Source organism: Cydia pomonella, chromosome 3, assembly GCF_033807575.1.
Source record: "Cydia pomonella isolate Wapato2018A chromosome 3, ilCydPomo1, whole genome shotgun sequence".
NCBI lineage: Eukaryota > Metazoa > Arthropoda > Insecta > Lepidoptera > Tortricidae > Cydia > Cydia pomonella.
Genome location: NC_084705.1, coordinates 20,250,647 through 20,278,344, shown reverse-complemented (window position 1 = coordinate 20,278,344; position 27,698 = coordinate 20,250,647). Strand labels below are relative to the sequence as shown.

At 39.1% G+C, this 27,698-nt stretch overlaps 2 protein-coding genes across 4 annotated transcripts in view; one reads left to right on the top strand and one right to left on the bottom strand.

The window, feature by feature from the left end:
* LOC133516250 (uncharacterized) overlaps positions 1–27,698 on the bottom strand; it is a 51,716-nt gene that overhangs the window by 3,735 nt on the left and 20,283 nt on the right. For 2 of the 3 annotated variants that reach the window (XM_061849084.1, XM_061849083.1), the window contains exons 1-6: positions 27,139–27,608; positions 24,793–24,980; positions 23,207–23,365; positions 17,687–17,818; positions 17,156–17,275; positions 486–606 (exon numbers count right to left, since the gene is read on the bottom strand). In XM_061849084.1, coding sequence (XP_061705068.1) covers positions 486–606; positions 17,156–17,275; positions 17,687–17,818; positions 23,207–23,365; positions 24,793–24,980; positions 27,139–27,234 — 816 coding nt within the window. In that variant the 5' untranslated portion in view covers positions 27,235–27,608. Of the gene's footprint in view, positions 1–485; positions 607–17,155; positions 17,276–17,686; positions 17,819–23,206; positions 23,366–24,792; positions 24,981–27,138; positions 27,609–27,698 lie in introns of those variants that run through there. The other variant, XM_061849085.1, reaches the window with a different exon arrangement.
* Positions 7,320–12,726, top strand: LOC133516251 (nicotinamide riboside kinase 2). Its single transcript, XM_061849086.1, has 5 exons — positions 7,320–7,373; positions 9,848–9,942; positions 10,424–10,984; positions 11,289–11,415; positions 11,772–12,726. The coding sequence occupies exons 3-5, from the start codon at positions 10,602–10,604 to the stop codon at positions 11,871–11,873; spliced, it is 612 nt and encodes a 203-aa protein (XP_061705070.1). The 5' UTR covers positions 7,320–7,373; positions 9,848–9,942; positions 10,424–10,601; the 3' UTR covers positions 11,874–12,726.

Below are 27,698 nucleotides of genomic sequence, written 5' to 3'. Positions count from 1 at the left end.
AATCAAAGTGTGGAAAATTATTATAAGCGTCACAACCTCAAAGAAACTTGACATTTATGATAACATTTCCACACTTAGTCATTGCAAATTCTATACTTACAGAGTTAAACGAACTTACATAAAATGTTATCAGAAGTATCAGTACCTGCCGGCATTAACCGTTTTTTAAATGTAATTCACTAAGATAAGGAGAAAGTGAAGTTTTTCACCACACAATCGCGAGGAAAATACTAAGTGTAAAACATGACAAATCAAATCCAAACAAACGCTATTAAAATTTACCTATCTTAAATGATAGGTTAATTTCATTCATTACTTAAACTTAAAAAGTTAATTCTACCATTAAGTACTTCATTAAGTTTCAAAGAATAAAAGAAACCTTTTCATTAAGTTTTGAAGAATAAAGGAAGCCTTTACGACTGGTGTGGTAAAAATAAATTAGAGTAATTTTTTATACACGTTTTTGGTTGAATTAGTGCACTCGCCTCATATTTTGGCGCCGTAGAAGCGGGCGCGTGTGCGTGTGGCGCCGTGCCGGGATCCTCGCGCCGCTCCACGCCCGCTGAGCTGCTTTCACCATTTATGGCTCTGTACAGCATGCAGAACCTGGAAAGGGCACTCTTATTAATATTCATTTACCACAATTTAACAAGTTAATACAGTAGTTTTTGCTGTGGAGGACACCGGGGCCATGGAAAGATACCTATATACCTACTTTATTTCCCTATCCTTTAGCAAGATAGCAGAAAGTGTCCGGTTAAAAGGCACCTAAGTAAATAAAATAAGAATAAGCCTCCCTTTTTAGGGTTCCGTAGTCAAGCGCGAATCGGACTTAAGAACAAAAATGCTGTTAGGCTGTTTTAGGGACAAAGCCGCAATAGTTTACGTGAAACGTGGTAAGAACAGCTACCTATTGTGAAGGCCGAAGGCCGCGATTCACTTAGAGACGAAGGCCCTAAACGTCCCGAACAAGCATGGCTACACGCGAGGCTGAAGGCAGAGCTGAAGGAGGTAGTGAACACAGAACTAGTACACGTGGTAGTGGCGTGGTGGTATACTTCCAGCAAAATTCACAAATGCGAAAGCCGAGCTCCGCGTAGGGGCGAAGGCCCCAAGCTTTCGGAAGAGGCACGTCTACATGCGAGGCCGAAAGCAAGGCTTGCGGAAGATTAATGCATAAACACAGAATAATGGTCCAAGTATCTTAATTGCGAAGGCCGAAGGCCGAAGCCCGAGCACCGAGGGCCGAAGTTCCAAGCGTCTGAGAGAGGCTCGTTTTTAGTGTTCAAGTGTAAATAGGACTTAAGAAAAAAAATGAGCCTAGGCTTTATTTGGCACACAGCCGCAATAATACTCGTATTTGGACTAATATAATTAGGTACTTGTACTACTGTTCCGTGTTTGAGCACTAAATTCTTCCAGCTCTGTCTTCGGCCTTCACGTTTAAGCACTTGTACTATTGTTCTGCACTTGATCCTGCTATCACAGCTATTTTGCCTCCGTTTTGTACATTAATTTTGGCACACAGTAGCCTCAAACACGAGCAATCTTAAAGCTATCTATATCTCAAAAAAAACCAAATTTTAATTATTTACAGGTTAATTAGTTAGTGTTTGTGCTTCTGGGCATTTGAAATCGACAACCATTATGCCTATTTTGCATGAAATCGTGGTAGTGCTACTCTAACCACCCCAGATCCTCCACGAAGCCTAGCAAAGCTTTCAGGTTGCTAACTGCCGCCTTTTTTGTTGTGCAGTTGTCTGTGATGTAGGTCTAGCTGGTTGTGTATGTACGGGTATGATGGGCTCGGCTCCATATGCGATGTTTCTGCACCTTTCCTGCTTTTTACAATCTCAAGTTCAAAGTTCAAATATTTTATTGTTGTAGTAATTAAGTAAGTAAGCTATCAAATGATACCACTATTACCACTCTTTTCTAAATATGTCCATGGACTAATGCGAAATTGAACACCGCGCATAAGGCTTATTTTAGATTTTTTCCAAATGCGTGGTTTCCAGCGCAAACTCAGCGCCATCCACCTGTTAGCGGTACATTCAATTCCCAATATGTAATGGCTTCTTTCCTAAACATCGATAAAAAATCTATGCATGTAGCTATTATAGTTGTAAAGGCACTTTATTATGTATTCAAGACGTTTCACTCACATTTCATTAACAAAAAAAACATAAAAAATTGCGTGATGTACTAAACCCTTCGAACGCTAGTCCGACTCACACTTGGCCGGTTTTTTAATTTTCCCTACTATATCTCGAAAAATTGTACATCGACTACGTTTTATATTTTTCTTTAAATCAGTCAAGGTAGTTCCGTCAGTAGAAAAAAGCTGCAAATTAAAAAAATGTAGGCACGAAGGGTTATCGTCCCATAGAACGTTTAAATTTCGCACCTTTTTCTACTGACAAAGTTGTTTGACAGACTATATCTTCAAATTCTTGCACAATGTAGTCTGGAAAACTCAATTTTTCCGTAAATAAGAACCATAAAAGCTATATTCATCCCTTTCTTTTTGGAGCTAGTAATAGCGTAAGATAAAGATACTTAATTTATGATTCTCTATGTTTATGTGTGAATTGAAACAGTCCCTGGATAAATTGTAGTATACTTGCTTTGAGAACGTTGCAGTATCAAAACGCAAGTTGGATATCTTGTCGTGTAACATAACGAACTTGACGTTTGTTTTATGAAATTATGACATGACGTTTGAGACGTTTCTGTCGATATCTTCTCGAAAGTAAAGTTTCAGATTGAGTTTTTATTACAATATAAATTAATTAAATGCCGTCATCACATGCCTACTCTTTACAATGTCTTCAGCTTTAGTGAGACAGGCGCTTGAAATAGTCGATCCAGAAGGTAAGTCAGATTTTGTTTATTTCTTTAACATTATCGTGTTTTGCACGTGTTTGTATTATGATTTAATTTTGTTTGGCAGAGAGCGTTCGCGGACGGAATAAGAAGGCGAAGCGATCGAAGCAGGGTCAAGGTTTGTGTCGTGTACTTAATATTTCGCAAGTTGCGTCACTAGTGAAGTGCCGCGATAAGAAGTGCTCCATTAAGTGACAGACGAGCTAGACATTGAGCGGTAACTACACTCATTACAGTCTTTACTACGGCTCCGTTGCTTTTCACGGTTATACAATAGTTCATAGTTCTTATATCTAGTTCGCTGAATATTTTGTTTTCAATTATCAATAGTCACATATGGCAATTTATCTTATAGTTTTATAGATATTTCTTTTTCGTGAAATATTTTTAAATAGTTACCCATGTTAAATCTTATTCGCACAGAACACAGTCATCCATATAAGAATAAGAGCAAAAAACCAGAAAAACCAGAAAAGAGTGCTGAAGAAATTGCTGAGGAGAACATTCGCAAACTGCTGGCCCTGTCCAAACCCACTGCTGATCCAAGCATTACTAAAAAGGTAAGTAAATGATGAAAGCCAAGCTTATACATGTAACTATGTAATTTGTTCCATTTTACACATTGATTAATTTTTACCGAGGACATGCTTAGATTGTTATTTTATTTATATACAGTTAAGTATATACTGATTGGAAGTAGATAAGAGTAAAATACGGTATTTTCTACTGCAATGATCTATTAAAATATAGACTTGCTCAAGTCAAATTACTCTATCAAAATTCTGAATACCAATTTGAACCTAATTCTAATAAATAAAAAATAGATCTTACATTTTTATTACAGTACTAGTTGGTAATATCGTTAATAATGTTGGTTTATTGTTAATATTGTTGTTGTTGGTAATAATCAAGACGCTAAGCTGTTATTCAAATCATATTCACTTTAATATTTTAATGACTTTTAAATTGACTGGTCAATGGTCATAGTTTGATAACAAATTCAACTTGTTATTGTTAATTTATTATATCTTCTAATTGACAAGATCAATTTAACAATACCTTATAGCAGAGGGGGTGCTAGGCGTGGGCGACGTGGCTACGGCCTCGCTGTCCAAAGGGCCTCGCGCCTGAAATTCGCAGGGCGGCCGGTCCTGGGGTAGAGCGAGTGGAGCGCCCGCTCTAGGCACCAAATGGTTGGGGGTGCCAAAATGGTAAATGTGAAAGAGATTTGTAAAAAAAAAGCGCGTGTGGCGCTGGCGCCCATATACGTGGAGAATGGCGTAGCAGGGGTGATTCCAGCTCTCATAAATCCATATAGACTGGTGTGAGAAGAAACTGCAGGATTTACCGGACAGAATAATGGTTATTTGTGTAAAAGGCGAAATGGAAAGTTTCACCACAACACCACCATGTACAAAATACAAAACTCGTGTGCTGTTGCTGGGGTGCCATGATGGGGATTCTGGCCCTCGACGAAGCACATTGATCTCGTTGCTAAGCCGAAGGTTGAGCTACACGAAAATTAAATTCGAACACATGCAAGCTAATTGCCAATCCGACGGGGCAAAGGCCTGCATAGTGTTGGTTAAGACTCGAGTCCTTTGAGTCATCTGCTTTAAGACTCGATTCAGTTTTTCAGACTCTTATAATTAAGATAAAACTCAAGTTCTTTTCAACTTATTAGAGACCCGAGTCTTTTGTAGAGACTCGAGTCCTTTTCAGAGAACTTGTAACTTTTCTTACAAATAACTTCGAAATGCGTTGTCTTTATGTAAAATTCATGGATGTACAATGTACATAACATAAATCATACAATAACGCTTACTTCCTATAAGTACGCTTAAAACCTATAAAATTGTTGACTGAGTCTTTATTCGGAGACTCGAGTCCTTTTGAGTTGCGCTTAAAAAGACTCAATAAAGGACTCGACTCGGGACTTAAAAGACTCAGAGGTTTTAAAAGTCTCGTAAAATCAAGTAGAGTTCTTCAATTTAGACTCAAAAGACTTGAGTAATATAAACACTAGGCCCGCATGCAAGATTTTTGTCTACACAAAAGATAAACGCTGAGTTCCTTATAAAGCCGAAAGCGCGGGATGTCTAAGCGCGGAGTGTGAGAAAAAAGAGCGCAAGCGTGATGAAGATGACGAGCTTCGAGGCTCCAAGAAGCCGAAGGGCGCGTTTCACGTAGGAATATAATCCCGAAAGCACATACCGAGCCCGAAGGCAGAGTTACTGCAGAGCCGCGATCATAAGGACCTAAGAGTTATAAAAAGAGAAAGGTCTGAAGGTCGAGTTCGAGGCCCCTTGAGGACCGAAGTATACCAGCAAGTGCATAAAACATCGAACAGCAAAAGAGCTGAGATGACATTGACCCTATCAAATCAATTAAGAGCTCAGGAGAGCACTCCTGCAGCTGTTTTCAACTTTACATGGAATCGGGCGCCTTGAACCTACGGCCTTATGCTAAGCACGGCCTACAGTCTCACTTCAACATGGCATTGTGCAATTTGTTTCTATCTCGTAAGCCCGGCCTTAGGCCTCGAATGGAAGCTCCGATCCTACGTTCAGGGCCACGTGCTAAAAGCAGCCTATTGTGGATATACTGGATATGGATGGATATACTAAAGGACCCCAAACTGGGCATGGCCGGATATGCTCTTGGCCGGCTTTTATACGGAACTTAACTGCAATTTGGGTAAAAACTTCAACCAAGGGCGCCTAAACTCGATCTCGCTCTACCTTAAGGGCCTACCGCGAACACCGAAGTTCGCAAATTGCGGACATCTTTCTCTTTTACTCCAATGAAGGCGTCAGGAGTGACAGAGAATGATCCCGCAATTTGCGAAGTTCTCTGTTCGCGGTAAGGCCTCTAATGAAGTGCACAGGCCGGCGCGGCAAATATATATGATTCGGACGCAACGTAAAAATTTAATAAAAGTTATTTTTTGCGCCACCAGAGGGCCTCTCTAAATGTACCTTGCCTACACCAAATTTTCGTCTTGCCCCGCCACTGCATTATAGTAATCCAATCTTTATAATCATATCAAGTTATGGTACAATGAGTTCAGGTTTTTCGCAGCTCGCTGAACACTGAGCAGACGGCCAAACATGTCCAGGTTCACGTATGTCTTTGTCATTGCATTATTAATTTTAGTTATTTTAAACAAAAAATAAGTGATGATGATGGAATCCTGTTATCCCTCATCAGGGACATAGGACTCTCAGAGGGAATGTCAATTTTTCACGGTCGAGCGCGGCCTCCTCCAGCTCCGCTTAGCCAAGGCCAATTGATGCAGCCTCCTTTTCCACTGTGCGCCTCCAAGTGGTACTTACGTGGGCGACCTTGTCCCCTTTTTCCGGGAACTTTCCAAGTCAGCCCTTGATTGGATAGGTGGTTATTTGGCCTTTGTAAAACATAATTTTAAGGCATTCAAATTCACCAAACATGCGTTTTTGTGGTAGTTACATTACAAGCCCTTCCCGTAAAGGGTCATCTACCAAGCTTGTTAGTAGGAAATGGTCTACAATTTGCAACAAACTATGCTGCTATTTTTCCTTGCTGACAGGACAGAATAACAACAAGAAATAGTTGATCAATCCAATATTTCTTGATTGAGAGGAAAGTTATTACACTGTGTGAAAATTCAATGCTTATATATCTCGACTATGTAATCTTTATAGACTTGTATATGTGTAATTCACCTATGAACTATGAATTATACCTATATAATATACTATTCAAGGTAGAATAAATTACTGCTTGATAAGACTCTTGATACTGCTCTTAATCATTAAACATCTTTTTTATCTGTTATGATAGAAATGACATTGAAAGTTCATTTATTTATTATATACAGGTACCTATGCAAAGATTACACAGTGAGTTGTGGAAAAAAATAGACGATATATTATGAATTTGACATTCTGTGCATGTGCTGATAGATTACACAACCATTGTTAAGAAAAGGCATGCGAGAAACAAAGCCACAGATATTGAACAGTAACCTATTTATGAATGCTTTAAATTCTTATGTCAATTAATATGAATATAAGCCCACTGGATTGCTTACTGGAATATCACTATATTCCTTCACGAAACGCTAATAGAGGTAGACCTATAAAGTCCCTTACTAGAATAACCTCTTATTTTTAAAACTTGGCAACCTTTTACAAATCTCTGTAAAATTTTGTCTCTTTCTAACAAACAGAAATGTCAAATGACGGATAGGGACAAACAATTATCAATGGTTCGTAAGATTTGATAAATGTTTATGAATAATGCTATAAGTATTTGAGTTGTTGTTGCATATGTATTCCAGATAGTGCAGCGAGCTGTAGGAGGCAAACCGCTAGTTGACAAGCCAGTCAAGAAGAAGCAAGAGAACAAGTCGATCCTGTTCGCCGACGAGGACGCGAGCTAGGCCCCGAGCCGGCACGCGCGCCAGGCCGCGCACCGCGCCGTGCATGGCGCATGGGCGATCTGAGGTACGATATTCTTACTTGATTATTGGCAAAATAGTTTCCTGTGTCGCGCAGATCCAGTGCCGGATTAACCATTAAGCAAAATAAGCACTTGCTTAGGGCACCACGTCTAGGGGGGCACCAAAATCGTAGGAAAAAAAACGCACAGGCTGCATCAGCATCGCAGTCGTAGTGTAGTACTTATGTACACGAAACTTTTTGGTATGTGTCTACCCATCTAATAACGAAGGTTCGTGAGAGAGTGAGGACACGTAAGCACATCTCCAACCTTACGCGGAGGCCCTCAAAGCTCATGGTCAAACAATTTTACCGTCGGGCTTGTGGCCAACTGATTTTCTCGACGTAGATTACCGATAGCGAATTTAGCTCTCTTGCACACCAGATGTGTCGGCCAGGCCGAGTTTCTGCAGAGCCGTGATCCTGCGACCTAATTGTCAAAGTGTTATAAAGGGCCCCGCGAAGGCCGAAAACTAAAAGTATCTTATCAAGTTGCGCTTTCGAGGTAAGCCAAAGGCTGAGCAGTAGGAGAACCGTGATTACATAGGTTCGATTTCAAGCCACTCTTTTGCAGTTCGGCGTTAAGTCTTATGCGACGCTAGGCCTTCTACTTTATGCAAACTGCCTCACTTTCACTTGGCTATGGATCCAAATACAAGTCCTCTCTCGCAGCTGGGCCTTCTGCTTTGCTCACACCTCGCCGTTGGTTGTATTGTATGATAACGCGCCGCGATCGGACGCTCCAGACGTCCAGCCATTCTTACCTCGTCATTGGTCAAATTCAAGCCTGGCCAGCGCGACCTTTGGCCTATCCGTCAAAAGTCCGTGGAAAGCTCAGCCTTTGCTTTTAAAAACACTGATTTAAAGTTTCATGATTTAGGCCAATCAAATTACTTAGATCGAAAAATGATAATAAATAATAATTAATTCCCAGCAAGCTGGAAATTGTTTTAATACTTTCATTTGGTCTTAAATGCGTGTAATCCGAGTTTGCTCCATCCCAAGAGGTGTGCATACCTTTTGGGATCCTTAGGAGATATTTTTTCCTTTGGATTGCTAAACCATAGCACTTGGTGGACCAGACACTGGTAAGGCGTTTTCGGATCTTTTTTTTACAATTTACTACGAATACATATTAAGGTATCTTCAATCAATCAATAAATTTTATTGCAAGAACATAGTTAAATTACATTTCGGATCCTCAGATATCAATTTGAGTCATAATTAGAACAATTTTTCCAACGGACGTACCGTTTTCGATTTACAAGAAAAAAACTGGAAAAGAGGAAACATTTACCAGCACACCTCCTGGGATGGAGCAAACTCGGATTATACGCATTTTTAGGACCAAATTCGAAAAAATCTAATTTTATTGGCCTAGGTAATTGTGACACATTATTATTTAAGAAAACGGGACTTAATCGCGTTTGATTAAGTTCCAAAATTACCTCCAACGTCAAGATAATGATGTCGACTTTACCCAGTCTTCTCCGAAACCATGGGGACAACGCCGTCCTTGAAACGTCAGGTCAGGTCAATAATTTGCTATTTAAGACATGGCTAAGCCCCTACTGAAGGCCTTTGCCCTCACATGAATGAGCTTCGCAGGAAAGCTCTAGCTATAGAGGTTGCAAAACCCTGTACGGAGTACGGCCTGTCGCCTGTCTTACGTCTTCGCTTACACTTCGATATTGGTTGGCTTGGCTTCCGGCCTTATGCGAAACACTGTCTTCGAATTTACTTACACTTGACCTTACCTACTGTTACATTACTGCTGCAGTACTGTCAATTTCCGTGATAAAATGATGTGACGGATTGAAAGTCTATTCTCAGCAGTAATGCGGCAATAAACGTCGCTCAATTTACTAAGAAAATTCAATGTAATCTTGATGAGGGGGCACCATGGTTTAGAAATGCTTAGGGCATCAAAATATCTTAATCCGGCACTGCGCAGATCGTAACTTGAATAGTTTGTCGAAGGATCTAGATATTGACGTTTTTAATTGCTCAATCCCTAGTGTAAGGCGCAATCTAGTCAATCAGTGCTTCTAATTAACATGTTGTAGGTAGTGATATGCTATGGATGACGTGATCTGTAACTTTAATGTATTTGAGCCCGATCCATGTTGTTCATCCAAATGCGAATATAAGTTCTTTAACTTAGTGCATTTTCATAAATTATAAGTACTCTTACTTATTGCTCATATCCATTTTCCACACAAATACAGAACACTTGACAGAAGCTTTTCCACACAAATATAGCCCCCATTTTCCTCTCTGGATTATATTTACATAATTTAATGTATATTATAACCAAAATTCTGCCCCTTCGTTTGATTGTTTTAATTATTCTTATTGACAATTTTTTTTAAACTCTTCTAACAAAACAACCTACCACTATTGTCCCGGGACAATGGGGCAGAATAACCACAAGGAATATTTGGTTCACTGAATGAAACTGATCGTATCTTGTTCGATAGTGACGCGGCGTTGGGCCGGAGCGTCCTGACCACAGTCGGGGCGTTGTTTCTGCTGTTCCTACTCTGGGTCAACAGTTACTCCTTTATTGACGAAGGTGAGTTATTTTACATTCTTAATTAAGTGCAATCCAGATAAAAAAAAATATAGTTTACTCATATCATACTCATTTATTCATATTGCGTCAGATAAATATTGAATGAAGAAACAGTACTAGTTTAGATAAAAACACTCATTTAAATATGATTTGAAAAGCCTTATCATTAGAAAACATCAAATTACCCGTTGGTTAACTACATTAGTTTATTTAAAAATATGGAACATTGATAACATTGTAGTTCTAATATAAAATATCTGATTGTCAATTTTTTGTCTACCATATCTTGTCTGTTTAACCGCCATACGTAAATAATTTATCAGGATATTTTGACTTTGAGTTTACGAAGGTGTCATTTATATGATCAATTGGTAAAAAAAGTTAAGAAGCACAAAGAACTGAAAAATAAATCATAATTGTCAACGTAACGACATGAGTTATATTGTATTGATCTTCAAGAATATTTCTTAATATTTTTCAGAACTAATCATTCACGCGTGGTTGCCGAATCCACAGTGGGTGCTTTTATTTTGCGCTGTCTGGGGGCTCTGTTTCATCGGCGGCCTCATGGCCTACACTCTCTACCACTTGCGGCCCTACCTCTAATCGTCAAACACCTAAAACTCACGCAAATATGCACTAAATCGAAATATATAACCATGGAGATTGTAAATAGAGATCAATGGATCGTGATCGGGATTTCGGGCGTCACCTGCGGTGGAAAAACTACGCTCGCTAACAAGCTCGCTCAAACTCTAACGCCGGTGTATATGTTCAACCAAGACACTTATTTCTATCCGGATGACAGTCCACACCACGTACGCGTCGAGGGCATGGAACACAACAACTACGACATACTGTCGTCGCTGGATATGAAGAGCATGCACGCGGACATACTGGCGACGATGCGCGGCGAGGACAAGGCGCAGTACAGCGCGACCGAGCGCGGCGCCCGCCTCGCGGCGGACGGGAAGAAGTTCCTCATCGCCGAGGGGTTCACCGTGCTCAACTATAAGCCGATCCTGGACCTATGCGACTTGAAGTAAGTTTTAAGTTGTTAGTGTAATATCTTCTATGCTATGGTTAAGTAATTTCCAATTGAAGTTGCAAACGCTAAGTTTAACGCAGATTAATATGAAACGTATACTACATATATACTACATTTGACATTTGGTGATATAACTATGATAGTATAAGCCTTATACTATAAGGCAACCAGTTGCTACTTTGCTAGTTACTTGCTAATTGCGCTTGTGTTTTCGACAAATGACTATGATGCCTTAGAAGTTGACCTGCCTGAGATTAAGTTGGTTAAGGTGTGGAATAAGTGGGTTTATTGTTAACAGGTACTACTTCGTGTTGGAGTTCGGTGAGTGTTTCGCGCGGCGCTCGCTGCGGCTGTACGACCCGCCCGACGTGCCCGGCTACTTCGAGCGCTGCGTGTGGCCCGAGCACTTGAAGTACCGAGCTGAGGTCAGTCGAACATACGGGCCCGCGCAAAAAATCGTACCCCCTAGTTTAAAAGAAGGCGTTGTAACGCACCTACGTTAAGTGTCAGGAGTGAACAAATTGTTATTCCCCGGAGCTTACGAAAGCTCATATATTTGTCCTTTAGGTTGTATTATCCTTGACTATAGTTTCCAAAAGCATATTGGCCTTTACGCTTCAGGGATAGATGATATAACATAATGCATACATTATGACTACCTAATAATATTTATAGCCCGCATTTTATATTTGAACCAACATGCTACAACCAAGTTCCCTCGTCGGGGTTTCCTCCTTAAACTTTTAGCTCAGTCTATATTGACTGTCTCTTGTTTGCACAGATCGAGCGCAACTCTTCGATACAGCTGTTGGACGGCAAGGTGCCGGACCCGATACGGATCGTGCTCGAGGACCTGCAGCGGTTCGGCGTGTCCGCCTCCTAGCGCGACCTCGCCACCACGTATACAGTCAATCCGTATTGTTATATGGACAAATTTTATGTAAGCTGTTCACTATGTTATATTAGGATTTTTTTTTGTTATTTCTATTGAGAATCACAAGCTTTATGGTACGGCACTGTTTGACGGTAACGAAATCAATGGAACGAAAAATTTATGAATATTTTGGGATTCTGACTAGAAATACCGCAACACTTCCAAAATAAAAAAGTGCTTATATAATGAGTGTTCGGCAAACGACGGTCCTAAATTCTAATACGAGCTATATTTAGTTGGGTGGAAAAATATCGCGAAAAATTAATTGAGAGCCAGTTTTATCTGCCACTGGGATCAATGTTAGGTATTTGTTTAATCAGGACTGTTTTTTTATGATTATACATATAAGAATATTTTCTAAGCACCGTTAATGGTGGTCTTTTGTGTAGTTGGTGGATCTTGAGTGACTAATGTGTCCATCAAATGATAAGCCCCTTAGATAAATAATTAAATGCTATAAAGAAACGTTACTGCCCGTATTATATGTAGTAAAATATTACTTACACAAACTTAACTTCAGTGCCTTTGCTTTATTTCGTAAATAATAGAGCCAATTAAGCTATTCATTATTTAATTCCGCATTATTTATGCATGGTAGAGATTGTATGCTATGTTGCTGGATGCTAATATGCTGCCGTGTAACTTTTCTATATGTCGTGAACATGTACTGATACATGTTTTTGGGTTCTTAGATGTATAAGCGTTATCGAAATGTTAGTATAATATGCTCTATTCAATTTAATGAACTAAAGTATTTTCTAAACAAGTGTGTTTTAATAACAAAACTTCCGTGAGACACAAATATGATCTTTTATTAAAAAAATGGGTCACTCACGTAGAGTCTGTGCGAAAAGAGAAGAGTCGTGGGATGTATAATGTATGGGCCCAGTACATTTCACGGCTCTTCTATTTCCGAACAGACTATAACGTGTTTATTGGTAATACAATACTTGCATCATACCCACATAAAAAAATCTAGAATTGGAGGGAGACTACGTTATTACAATTACTTTGGTAACTAGTTTACTTGCGTAGGTACCTACGTAATCCGATATCCTATGTAAGAATTAAAAAAACTTTTTACAAAAAAAAGTTAACAGACTTCAAAAAGTATAAAATAAAATATTATCCTTTTTAAGTATATGCGTTACCAACGTGGCTTGGCACCGATTTCAAACATATCAGTTAGTGGTGGTTTTATTTTACCATTTTTAGGGTTCCGTAGCCAAATGGCAAAAAACGGAACCCTTATATATTCGTCATGTCCGTCTGTCTGTCCGATTATGTCACCGCCACTTTTTTCCGAAACTATAAGGGCTATAGTGTTCAAACTTGGTAAGTAGATGTATTCTATGAACCGCATTAGGATTTTTACACAAAATAGAAAAAAAACAATAAATTTTGGGGGTTCCCCATACTTAGAACTGAAACTCAAAAAATCTTTTTTCATCAAACCCATACGTGTGGGGTATCTATGGGTCTTTAAAAATGATATTTAGGTTTCTAATATCATTTTTTTCTAAACATAGTTTGCGCGAGAGACACTTCCAAAGTGAAAAAAATTGTGTCCCCCCCCCCCTGTAACTACTAAAATAACAGAATGAAAAATCAAAAAAAAAATGATATACATTAGCATGCAAACTTCCACCGAAAATTGGTTTGAACGAGATCTAGTAAGTAGTTTTTTTTAATACGTCATAAAATTAAAAAAAAAATTTTTTTTTCATTAAACCCATACGCGTGGGGTATCTATGGATAGGTCTTCAAAAATGATATTTAGGTTCCTAATATCATTTTTTTCTAAACTGAACAGTTTGCGCGAGAGACACTTCCAAAGTGAAAAAATGTGCCCCCCCCCCCCTGTAACTTCTAAAATAACAGAATGAAAAATCTAAAAAAAATATATGATATACATTACCATGCAAACTTCCACCGAAAATTGGTTTGAACGAGATCTAGTAAGTAGTTTTTTTAATAAGTCATAAAATAAAAATATTTTTTTTTTTCATCAAACCCATACGTGTGGGGTATCTACGGATAGGTCTTCAAAAATGATATTGAGGTTTCTAATATCATTTTTTTCTAAACTGAATAGTTTGCGCGAGAGACACTTCCAAAGTGGTAAAATGTGTGTCCAAAGTGGTAAAATGTTGAACAAGATCTAGTAAGTAGATTTTTTTTTAATACGTCATAACTGGTACGGAACCCTTCATGCGCGAGTCCGACTCGCACTTGGCTGCTTTTTAGTTTTAAGGTTATGAGTGACGCGTGACGCATAAATGAAAATCACAATCATGTTTTACACTTGATTCGTTAACTTTCATAAATAATCAGGATTTTCCTCGGGAATTCATTCTTGCTACTACTCTAAATCGATCCTCCGCCACGCCACTGATCACTGAAACCCTTGACCCTGAACCACCGAACATTCAACCACCATTCCCCGACCCCTCAACCCCTAACCATTTAACTCCTAATCCTAACCCCCAATTCCTCAACTTCCAACCCCCGGCCACTCATCTCCTACCCCCCGATTCCTCAACTCCCAACCCCTCAGTCCCCGACCCATCAACTCACCGCCCCCTCAACCCCCTAACCTCTCAAACCCTGACTCAAGCCCCAACCCCACAACCCCCAACCTCAGACCCTTGTCTACCTTTACTACCACCGTGTACCTCACAAACCTCTCACATCTACCCCTCACATCTTATTTCCAACACTACCTACATCAGAAATCATAATATACCCAATTATAAGAGAGAAGTTCCACATATCGCCTGTGGTCGTCATAATCAGTAATTAGTCTTACCATGAGTTTGACACTGACATATTCGCTAGTGTAACTTACTTTCTATGCATTTCGCTCATACTGGCATCCTATTAGTGCGAGCGAGATGTATCGGAAAGTAAGTTACGAATACGTCAGCTAATATGTAGACTCAAACTCGTGGTAAGGCTACAGTTGCACTACATCAAATTGGTAGTTTTCGAGAGGAAATGCTTGAGTTGTTTAAGAATACAGTCGAATCACCATACATGTGCCTTTAAAAATTGAGGAGTTCCCTCTATTCCTCATGGATCCCATCATCAGATCAGAACCAAATTAAAATGGGACCAACTTGAAGGTAACTCACTTCAAACAAAAAAGAATTCTCAAATCGGACCACGGGTGTCGGAGTAATCGGTGAACGTACATACAAAAAAATTTCACCATTGTCATAAAAAAAAATCATCATCATCATCCATTTCATCAAATTGATGGTTTTGAGAAGAAATGCTCGATTTGCTTAAGAAAACACCAAAATCACCATACCCTTTAAAAAATGAGGAGTTCCCTCAATTCCTCATGGATCCCATCATCAGATCAGAACCAAATTAAAATGGGACCAACTTGGAAGTAACTCCTTTCAAAAAAAGAATTACTGAAATCGGAACACGGGTGTCGGAGTAGTCGGAGAACGTACATAAAAAAAATAGCCACAACCGAATACAGAACCTCCTTCTATGAAATTGAAGTCGGTTAAAAATAGCGCTTGCTTGTTTACAACTGCAACAACCAATAAGTTTTTTTTGCAATAATATCATTTTTGGTACAAGATTTATTGCTGACTGTACTTTCCTTTCCACATGCAACTAATACGACTCATCGAGACAATTCTAAAAACTGCAAACACAATTAGTTTGCGTTGTTTTGTCAATGAGTTTCCATGGCCACCTCCTGTCTCTAAAGCATAGTTCATATAGAATTGGTACGCACTAGAAGATTGTTATTTTTTAAAGTAAATAAAATAAGAAAGTTATGAATGGTGAATTTTAAATAGTATTGTATTTAGCTTTCAAATATGTATATATTAAAAAAAAATCTCTGTTATGTAAATAATTACAAACTGTTTTCATAATGGACCCCCCTCATCTTCTGCACAACACTTTTGTCGATATTTTTGGCGTGTTGATTTCTTGTAGATCGCAATGAATTGATACCCTGGACAATTTGGCTAGTCTTGTTTAAATTTTTTTTTATGATTGCCCAGTAGTTTTCGATAGATATAAAATTGGGGACAATTCGGAGGATTTATCTCGCGGGGAATATAATTGGCCTGATTATTAGCATACCATGCCAAAACTTTTTTTGAGTAGTGGCAGCTGGCTAAATCTGGCCAACATTTCACAGGCCCGTTATGGGTTCTAATAAATGGCAATACTCATTTCTCTAAGTACTCTTTAATATAAGCCCGACTTCATTGTTGACTATGTTATAAAACTTTTCGTCTTACAGCCGCAATTATAAATTCCTTGCCATATCATATGTTTTCTTGCGAACTTGTCAAATTTCACGAACTTATATTTTTCGGATACAATCCTCTTTTATTGGCGATATAAAACTTCGAACCTAGTAGTTGATTAAAATCGAGTTTTACATACGTCTTGTCGTCCAACAACAAGCAACCTTCGAATTTTGTCAATACTGGGTCGTACAATAGTCGAGCTAGTGTTTTAGCTTGTCGGATCTGTTTAGCAGTCCGATTTGGCTGTTTTATTGCTCGTTAGCTCTTAGAGCCACCTCTGAGGTGAATCATCTTTATCTTTCTAGTTTCTTTGAACTTTTGGGATAAATCGTAATTAGACCGTCCTGAATTTAGTTTGAGTGAATTTGGGACTTTTTTCCCAAAATCTTGTTATTTGTCCCTTGCCCCAGGCCTCCGGTTAACGTTTTATGACCCTACAAATACTATCTTTTAGCATCTTAAGCGACTTACCTGTCTTCGTCCGGGATCGATAAGTATTTTCGAAGTATTTGTGTACGAAAACTTTAAAATGCATAATAAAGCTAGAAAAATAATATTTTCACCATTAATACTTTGAAGGTTGGTGATTGAACTGTAACTGAAAATAAATTTCTCGCCATGGACTGATTATTTTTTAAACATTGTTAATTATGTGCCAATTCTATATGCACTAGGCTTTATCATTAGATCAGTTCCATGCCATCATAATATTGCATTCCGTAACCTTTGTTATATAGGCAATAGAGTTAATTGAAAAGTTATCAATCAAGTGAGCGGTTAACGTCGACTGACACCAGGGGGCCTACCGCGAAAATTGAAATTCGCAAATTGCGGGGATTTTTCTCTTTTACCCTCACTAAGACGTAATTAGAGTGACAGAGAAAAATGCCCGCAATTGACAAACTTCGATTTTCGCGGTTATAGCCCAGGCATGTAGGTACTCACACGCCGCCGCCGTCGCAGAACTTGCGGCTCTCGCGCGCGTCCTCGCGGTGCTCCGCCTGCAGCTCGCTCGACGGCACCTCGTCCACGGCCGGCATTGACCGCTTCACGCGATCTTCTAGGCTGTAACGCCAAGATAGTGTCACAAATATTTATAAATATGTTGGCTTACTTTATGGGACTTTATTATTATGGGCTTAAGAAGAAAAACAAAACTTGAAACAACAAATTCAATACAAGCAGACCGTAAATAACCTAAGTAGTGATAAGTACCTACATTATTAGTCTATTACAAACGGCACTGCTCCCGCGGCCGCGGACCGATGCACATTCGGGACGCAGTAGCTGTATGTTTGAGACGGGTACGGATATGTGAAAAGGACCTGTGCCCGCCCCACGTGATCACCGCTATACAAGCGGCGGGCACAGATGGGAATGATTTATATGCAGCGCCTATTAGATGTGAATACACCAAACATTTCTAATTAGGAGACTGGGGGCCATTAGTTTCGTCTGGAGGCGAAGTATAGGTACCTGTTGGTCTCGTAGTGCGCGGGCGCCGGCCCGGGGTGCGGCACGTGCGCTACTCGCGGCAGCGTGTCATCGGCGCGGAGAACAGGTAGCGTGCGCGACAGGAATCGAAGTGTTTGGTTTCGCAGCAGCTCACTGAAAAATGTGACTTACTTAATTTTTGCCCTTTAACATAGGTACTTATGTAAAAAGTGACTCAATGCCGCTTTAATATACTTTATACGTAGGTCACTCGGTAAGTCTTGTCGTTCTACTTCTAAATTTTATTGTTTTTCAAAGTAGCTACCGTCACTTAACACACACTTATTCATGCGTTCAAACCACTCATTAAACCAGAGATTCCACTTCTCTTCGGGGATAGAAGTACAGATTTCTTCCCAAGCAGTCAAAATCTCTTTGTCTGAAGAAAACTTGCGTCCTTTTAGTTGATTCTTTACATGTGGAAAGAGGGCGAAATCACAGGGCGCTAGATCGGGACTGTAGGCTGGGTGATCTAATAGTCTAATACCGGAAGACGCCAGAAATTCAGCAGTTTTTTGAGCGCGATGAGCCGGTGCGTTGTCATGGTGAAGCAGCCATGAGCGCAGTTGGCTTTTTGGTCGCAATTCCTTAAGTGTTTGCATTAGCGGGATCAAGCACGATTGAACATACCATTCAGCAGTAACACTGCGTTGCGTATCTAAAGGAATGGTCTTTATTATACCACAACGGCCAAAAAAAAAAACGGATTTTTTTTTTTACTGAACGTGACTTTCCTAGGCATCGTTGGATTATCTTCATTTTCAAAAATCCATAGACGACTTTGAGACTTTGTTGGAAGGTCATAATAATATATCCAAGTTTCATCCCCTGTCACAATTGCAGACACCTCAGAAGAACGCCCTGATTTAAATTTGTTAAGTTAATGTCTCAGCTGTTGGATCTCCAAATAAATAATAAATAAATAAATCTTTTTACACCATTCTACACGCCTGTTCCTTTGATAGTCAGTCAGTTTGTGCGGGACAAAAAGTGTACAAACTTTATGTACATGCAAATGTTTATGTAAAATGTTATTTACAGCCCATGCAGAAAAGCCGAGGATTTCCTCAATTTGCTTGTATGTGATTCTGCGGTTCTCTTTAATTAGTTTTTCAACAGCAGCGATTGTTTCGGAGGTCGTCACCTCACTCGGCCTTCCCGGACGCGGATCGTCTTCCAGATCAAAAAGGCCTCTTTCGAACTGTTTATACCATCGCTCGACAGTCCTGAGGGATGGTGAAGTATCGCCCAATACACGTTGCATTTCTTCGTGTTTCCGACACAAGTCACGTCGAAAATTGTAATAAATAATCGCGCGAACTTGAGAGCTCGTAAGAGATGCCATACTTACACTTTCACACGTGTTATCTCAATAACTACCTATTAGACGGCAACTGATAAGTTTCGACCTGTTAACATGTGTACGCACGCACTATACGTAGGTATCAAAAGAAATTAATAGCTTGTAAAAATTGTGCTAAACGACAAGACTTACCGAGTGACCTACGTAGTTATCGTATCGTGACGATGATAAAATCGTGTCGTTACAGTGGACGACGCGATTAAGTATAAAAGCAGCATATCGTCGCTGGGCCTGCAAAAGTCGCTATGTGTTTTATAGCAATTTTTCAGGAGAAACAAAAAACAAGTTTTCTCAGTATGCATTGAAAGCAAGTAAAAAAGAAAAAAAAGGGTAACAGAGTTTTATTTTTTACGTAATTTAAGAATATTTTTAAAATTACATAATGGAAAGTAAATTTTATATTTCAAAAAAAAACTTAATTTTGCACATAGCGACAAATATTTGGGTTCCAAAATAACCTCCATGTGTATAATTAGTACATAGCGACTTCAAATTGTTGCCGAGGCACTCTGAATTGTGCTTCAAATTGCACATAGTTAGTTTTGCAAAGAGGACGCTCAGGTAATAAAACAGAATATAAAATAGGCAAAAAATGTTATTAAATAAAAATGGTCTTCTCCACATTCCTAAAATTAAATTTATCAATTGTACTTAACAAAAAAGTAATCTTGAACTGTATGTTCATTATCGACCTACACAAAATTTACTTAAAATATCTGAATTTGAACTTCTTCAAAAGTAAGAGAAACAGACCTAATGAGATCCTTAAAAACAAAATATAAAACAAGCTCAAACTTATTTCGTCTTAAAAAAAAAACTTACTAAATCGTCGATAAAATAATAATTACTACAAAATTAAAATTAAATAACTTGAGATCAGAATTAATGAGGTAAATTATCATAGAAAGAATGATAGTCTCGGTGCATGTATTTTTTTAGACTTTGTAAATGGTTAAATTTAGTATTGTCGATTTTAACAGGAGAGTTGTACAGTCTTATCGCTTCCTTATCTTCAGAGGTGGGATTTCTTCTTTGTGGTAAAGTGGTCCAGTCATCTGAGTGACGGAGCTTGTATTTTACGTCGCCGTCGACATAGAGCAGGCCTCTTATGTCTGTTACAGTTGGATCACCGATTTTCTTACCAGGCCTTATACTAGGGAAACCGCCAGGTACCGCTTCATAGTTTAAGAAAAAGGTAAAATCCAAATGATTAATAAAATAAGGTTGTGACGGTCTCGCTTGCATCATGCGGTTTATATAATCAGATGGAGAATAAATAGGGGCTTTGAACTTTTTCTCCAGGGTTGAATGTACGCTATCTACTTCCATCATTGTATGTCCCTTTTCGAGGATAATTTGTTCAATTGTGATCCCCAGTTCCGCATTAAGATTGGCTAATGAACTAGATAGCACCTTGTTTTTATTTTGATATGAACAGCCATCAGATATTAAAACGACTTTTTTGTAGCTGCTGCAGTATTTTCTTACGAAATCAATGATACAACTAGTAATGTTGCTTGCTGTGATTCCTCCGTCGCCTTCATGCCAGACATATAAATAAACGTCTTTGGTATTTTGTACACGAAAGGTATAATTATGAAGGGCTAATTTCATTTTATAGTACTGTTCGGAAACAAGAAGTTTAGGACACAGTAAGACACTTTGCATATCCATTGTTATCACAGCCACATCGTCAGAAACCTGTTGCACCGCCTCAGTTTTGGCTGTCCGGGCCTCATCCTTCTTCATGATATGAAGCTGGTAAGATTCCTCAGATACATTACCTTGTTTGTAACCAACGCAGGTATCACACTGATCCTTACGCGGTTTAAAAATTGAAATTTTGTGTTTTTCTAATATTTCCGTAAACTTCTTTTTTTGTACCGCATACTCATTATTTTTGTGACACCAAGACGTATACTCCGAATGCATATCTGTCACTGACTGGAAAGACTCTTCGACGTATATTCTGTTACTATTTGCTCGACAGTAATGACTGGGTACCTTTGGTACACTGTCTAGCCACTTCTTTACGGAATCAGATTTGAGTGGCGTGGTTGTAGCGTCAGAATTGTTAGAGATCTGATCGATTCTTCTAACTTTGTTACTGCTTCCTTCCTCTTCTTGAATGATATCCATATTCGATCGGATCCATAACTGTAACGTGTCTTTCTTCAAATCAAACGTAGCAAGGAACATCTCTTTACAAACACGTACCTTTACACCGTTCACACCTGGTAAATAACAATCGAATCCAAAAGACTTCGGATGGACACCTGCAGAAGTTTTTCGTCTTCGTAAAATATTTCGTACCTGAATTAATCCATTAACATACGATTTTTTCGCATCCCACGTCGACAATTGCCAAAAATATTTAAATAGGTCTTCTCGCCTACCATCATTTATCGCAGCACATGAAAAACTTCTTTCGGATATTTGAGCTGCTCCGTGATCACAAGGTTTGGGTCCCAATTTTCGTTTTTCCTTAGAAACTTCCACTATAGTAGTATTTTCATCATTCTTAACAACCTTATGTCCTGTGTAAGTTTTTCCTAAAAGCCTCATCTTTCGGTTCTTCTTTCTTTTCTGATTTTCACTTGTTACCACATCCTCTTTTTCTTCTTCTTCTAACTGGTCGGATAAACCTCCGTTTTCAAGGATGGGCTCCAAGCAACCAGTTTTCTCATTCAGCCATTGCAGCTCTTCACTTGGACCTGGGATAGAACTGTTACTGCAACTAGGTGACTCAATGCTATCTTGTATTTCAAAGCGACTACTTGTAGCTCCTCGGGTTGCCATGCCAGCAGAAGTTGTGGTTAATGTATGAGTTGAATTTGTATTTATTGCAGACATGACCTCATTTGGTATTGAAGAACTTCTGGGGAGATCGGTGGTTGTAATAATCGGATAGTTTAACTGCTGATACTCGTAACTCTGGTGCGAAATTGTAGATAACGGAAATAGCCGAGAAGATTCTTCTTCTAACTGAACAGCTATCTGGTTTATGGATGACTGATCGGGTGTGCATAATGCCACAAGTTGTCTTCCCCTTCGCAATTTAGACATGCTCATACTTAATTCTGAAAGAATAGCAAAATAATAAGCATTAGTAAGCACGCTCTATTCTTTAGTTAAGTTGTTAAGTACCAAAAAGTTATGATTCTAAACAAACATCATTTAAACACACCTTAAGCTTAACTGATACCCTTTGACATGCAGATGCGGCCGCGGAAATAACATTTATTATTAAAAAGTATTTATGAAAACCGATTACCACCGTATTAAGCGAGAATTAAAGAAAAAAACTCAGTACCAAACCAAACATTTCCACCAGTAGTCATTTTTAACTCTAATCGGTAATATTTAATATTAACAGCACTTCCTTTTACTTAAATAAATAGTTAAATTACTTACCCCGTCACACTTTACTCGCATTAACACATTAATTTATTAAATAATCACGATCTTAACTAAAACGATGTTGCCACAAGAACCGCCAAAACATCAATGAACACTTTACTTTAATAAATACGCATGTGTCAGTTCATCGGATCCTAACGCGAAGTGCGACAGGTCATAACTTGTACTAAAATGTCGCTATGTGCCGAAGATCACATCGCGGGCGCAAACGACCCGATCAAACTAGTACGAATAATTTGCTATGTGCTTCAAAGCACATAGCGAATTATTCGTACACATATCGGCCACAATTTTGCTTTAATAGTATTATACCGATGACACAGTTATGTGATTAGTGAAACTTAGCTATTTTCTAAGGCACTTTTAATGTATGAACTTCACATACTTATTTTTAGCATGGCCAGAAATAATAATGTTAGCTTATCGCTGTTTTTGGACCATATGAGTATTGACGTAAGGTTCAAAATGGTGCCAAAAACGAAAAAATGAAAAAAATGCACATAGCGACTTTTGCAGGCCCAGCGACGATATGTGCTATGATGGTAGGCACTCACCAGAATTTTATATAGGTAATACCTATATTGTTCCCCATTAGAATTCCGCCCCCAGATGCCGCGGTTGAGATCGCCCCAAAACAAGTAGTGTTTCATCTTGCTTTAATGAGGACATTCGGTCGGCAGTTTTCGATACAGTTTGTATTTACTTAGATGTTTACTCACAATGGGTAGGGTTCTCCGTTAGGGTTCTGCCCCATGGGGTTGCGCGGGATGATGCCGCGGTTGAGGTCGCCGCAGAGGTTGTGCGCGGACACGTGGGGCTTCGTCACGCTCACTTCGGGGCACTCTGCTGACACCTGCCGATACGGTGGTGGGCGCACCCTGTAACAAGTACATAACGAAATAAGAGTCCGTCCACGCTAATTCGCCCGCCAAGTTTTACGTGATGACTGGAGTATGGCGCGGTCATAAGTATATGAGTGCAAAGTAAGAGGGCAAACTTAGCGTGATCGGAATCTTTGACTATGAAAAATAATTATCGAGTAATCTTTGACATATATATCTAAGGACGACCCTTACGCGCACTAAGAATGGCGCTAGTTCAGTAGCGTCACTCTCGAATTCGAGCCAATCGTGCAGTCTATCGCAACTAGTTGCGACCAATAGCACGCGTGATGCCAACTCATCAACCAATCGCGTTGCGGCGTTTGACTGCACGATTGGCTCGAATTCGTGGCCACCGCTGCAAGCGGTGTCACCACCGCTGTACTGGCCCCATTCTTATTGTCCGTAGGGCCCGTCCTTAGATGTCAAAGCTAGTAACACCTTGTTGAGGGTGTATGCTTGTTGATAAAACTTAGTATTGTAAGTGTCAAGCACCCCTTTTGGTTTTATGAGAGCAACGTATCAACAATAAACATAATCCTTACAAACCCTTGTCTGACTTAATTTTTTCGTTAAGAGTTAAAAACGAAACTAGGTCCATGGGGTCCCAGCGCGCACAAGTTTTTTGGAGAAATCGCGAAACGTCTGGTTGACTGAGCCACTGGGTGGAGATAATTAAAGTCCCGAGTTTGAAATATTCTTACCCCTGAAGTTACACACAATGTTTTTCATCACATTTGCGAAGAAAAAACTACTTTTTAAGCTAAATAATTCTTAAATACGGTGACATTTCAAACATTCGTCCGCCATATTGTCATTGTTTGACAGGTATAGGCATCGAAGGCAAGGACCTATCTCGCATTCAGCCACGATTGAAAATTGTATAAAAATATTTCAAACCGCAATTAAATTAATGAAATTAAATCTTTTATACAGACACAATAAAATATTAAATTAGAAACGTCAGTATTTTAAAAGTAAACCTACATGGTTCGTATGAATTAGTAAAAAAAAAGCTTTTTTAAGATTATTTGTTTTCACAATCCATAACTCCCTCGGAAACAATATAGGTCTTTGTCCTTTAGTACCTATACCTGCATGAAAAGATATTAAGAGGTATGCCGGCGGCATCGCGTAAGTCGCGTCCAGGGGGCTTACCGCGAAAACCGAAATTCGCAAATTGCGGGGATCTTTCTCTTTTACTCTTACTAAGACGTAATTAGAGTGACAGAGAAAAATGCCCGCAATTGACGAACTTCGATTTTCCCGGTAGGAGCCCTGGACTGCCGCCGAAGCTGGCGGCACCACGCGGGCACAGAGCTCAGAGGGGAGCTTGAGATTCGTGCCACTAAGTAGCTTGCAGTGCGTGTTATGTTTATCGAATAATTACGATAGAAACTAAAGTTGTTAAATAGGTACAATACCTGGGTGGAGTGGCGTTAGGCGACTCGACGAACGCGTAGTATCCCTCAGGGGGCTCGTCCACTGCCTCATCGGCCCGGGGCTCGGCCGCCGGGGCTAGCGTGGCCGGCTCGGCTGTGGGCGTGGGGTCGGGTGTCATCGGTGCCGCCGTTTGTTCGGGCAGCACCAGTTGTATAAGAGCCAGCAACATCTGAGGAAACCAAATACACTGTATGTTATGGGTGTTTGGGATTGCCATGTCAATCAAAAGGGCTGTTTTATTTGTTTTATCTCCCACAGTTACCTATATCTGGTCTATTATACATAATGTGTGTAGTTCGGTCTCCTTAATATGGCTCTATCGAAGTAAATTGTATAAGTCGTTGGATGTGGTTCAATTTAAACGTAGGTTAAAAGATTGGCTGCTGTATAAATGTTATTACGATTTAAATGAGTATTTTTTGTAATTCAGACCAGCTATCTGTAATTATTTCTTAGACTTAAATTTAGTAAGTAATATAAGATATACTGTATGCTCGAAATGGGCAAAATTGTTGCTATCTTTAAATTTATAACATGACTTTTTACACAATTTTGACAATCAAATATTATCTTATCTTGTCTTAAAGTACAGTGGAACCTCGATTGATAAGATGAAATCCTCGTTAACACGAAATAAAATGCCATCCCTCACCCAATCCCTCTATAACTCGAAAAATTTAACCTGGCAATCAACAATTCCCTTCACGACTATTCAGTACAGTTTTTACCTGTATAAATTGAAATGTGGAATTTTACCTGTACAACTCGAAAAAAATGGTGTATTGTTTTACCACCTCTATATCTCGAAGTAATTTACTGTCATACTTCTGTAATTCGAAAAAAGACAATAAGATTGTACTTTACGCGGGTGTATGATTTATAATACAGTGGTATTCTTAAATATAGTCGTAACCCTACAAAACTCAACGAGTTTGAATGTGTAATTAATTACCACAATGTATGAAAATGCTTGCACGCTTGAATGCCACCGATGTGGTATAAAAAGTGCTCTATTTTTTAAAAGAGGTAGGTTACCTACTAGGGATTGCAATCCGGTCCGGTGGATCCGGTAATCCGGCCGGATCGGCACTTTTCAGGGGCTACCGGATCCGGTAAAAATCACCGGATCCGGACCGGATCCGGTAAAATTAAAATAATGCCTAAATACAGCATGCGCTGTGCGTTTTAGAAGAAGAAAAGGTGACGGAGGAGAGGTATGAGGTTGAACAGAACAAAAAACGAATGAAAACGTTTAAATTTAGTGAAATAAAAAGGAGAGGATTTCTTCTTCTTTCATATTGGTGGCACGATATGACGATTACATAAATACTGTAATAGAAGGAAAAATTAAAGGATGGAGATGCCATGGAAGGCATTTTTAATTCATGCTAAAGAGAAGATTAATGTCAAAAAGATTATCTTTTGTCTTTACAATTTCATCCAATCTTATGCAGTTTCCTTCATCTCCTGGTACGTGCTACTCTACGTCTAGCCAATTCTTTACTTGATCCATGCAACTTTTCTTAGGAAGTCCCTTTCGCGATGGTTTTTAATCCAACGCTCTATTATTTTTCGCATGAGATCGTCGTGCCGTGTTTCGTTCCCTATAATTTAACCAATATACTTTTCTATAAATTATGATTTTTTTTAAACATACAGTTTACTACTTTTTCGGACAAAAAAAAATAGAACAAGGTAATATTGGAGCGCATTAAAAGTTAAATATCTTCTTTTGTTACTAGAATGGATGTCAACGTTACAAAGAATTCAATCAGAGAACACTTACGAAAACTTTTCCTTTCAAGAAGTTTCATTTCCCACCCCACATCTCATCATCAGGCTTTAGAAACGAATCAAATTTATAATTGTAAACAAAAATTTGAGCAACTTGCAACTTGCAAATAGTTAAATATAATAAAAATCCGATTTAAAATTTTGTTTTTAAAGTAATATTCACATTGTAACACTTTTTACTACTAAGTTCTATTTTATTGTTAAGAAGTTATTTATTAACTTCAAATTATGGATTTAGGAATACGTATTTACGCAAAAAACTATAAAAATATGTTATTTAATTAACTTAAATATTCCTATACCAATCCGGATCCGGTCTGGCCGGATCCGGCCCGATCAGGGCCAAAATCTTGCCGGATCCGGCCGGATTGAAATCGATCCGGTTTGCAATCCCTATTACCTACCCAACATCATTTCCATACGATTGCGGTTTCGCTAGATATCTTTGTACCTATTAGTCTGTGTTTAGCCCTACTGCCCTGCAAACTAGTTCTCTCCCAACTAGGGCATTGGCACAAACCAGCATTGCTTACAACTTGATCACAATCGTAACTCGGCACTTGCATTTGGTATGAATTTCTTGGGCTATGTAGGGAATAAAATTGAAACGGAAGTGAGTCTGCTAGCATGTCCGGACATAGTACAAACTTGGAAATTATATTTAGCTATTAAGACGACTGTGGACGAATGTTAATGTCCAGAGAGGAAAACTAGGACTACTTTTGCCACGTGACTTCGTCCCATTTCCTAAGTACATATATTAAAGAGTGACTTATCATACACTGCATCGAGCCTGCACTGTGTCAAACATTTGCCGAATCGAATTCAACCTTTCCCCAATACTTAAAGAGGAAGGTAAAGGCAAGGAACAGAAACTCCTTAGGCAGAATTGTTGCAAAAGTGTCCAGCTGTCAGCTATAAATAATAGTTCCAAATCTCTCCAGAGTAGCGCTAGAGTAGCTAAAAACCTAGGCGTTATTGACGGAGTGAAGTGCGCTGTCTATGATTATTTATTTATGGTTTTTTGTCGGACACTTTTTGGTATATGGAGATTTTGTTCCTTGCCTCTACCTTCCATAAACCGCGAAGCTGC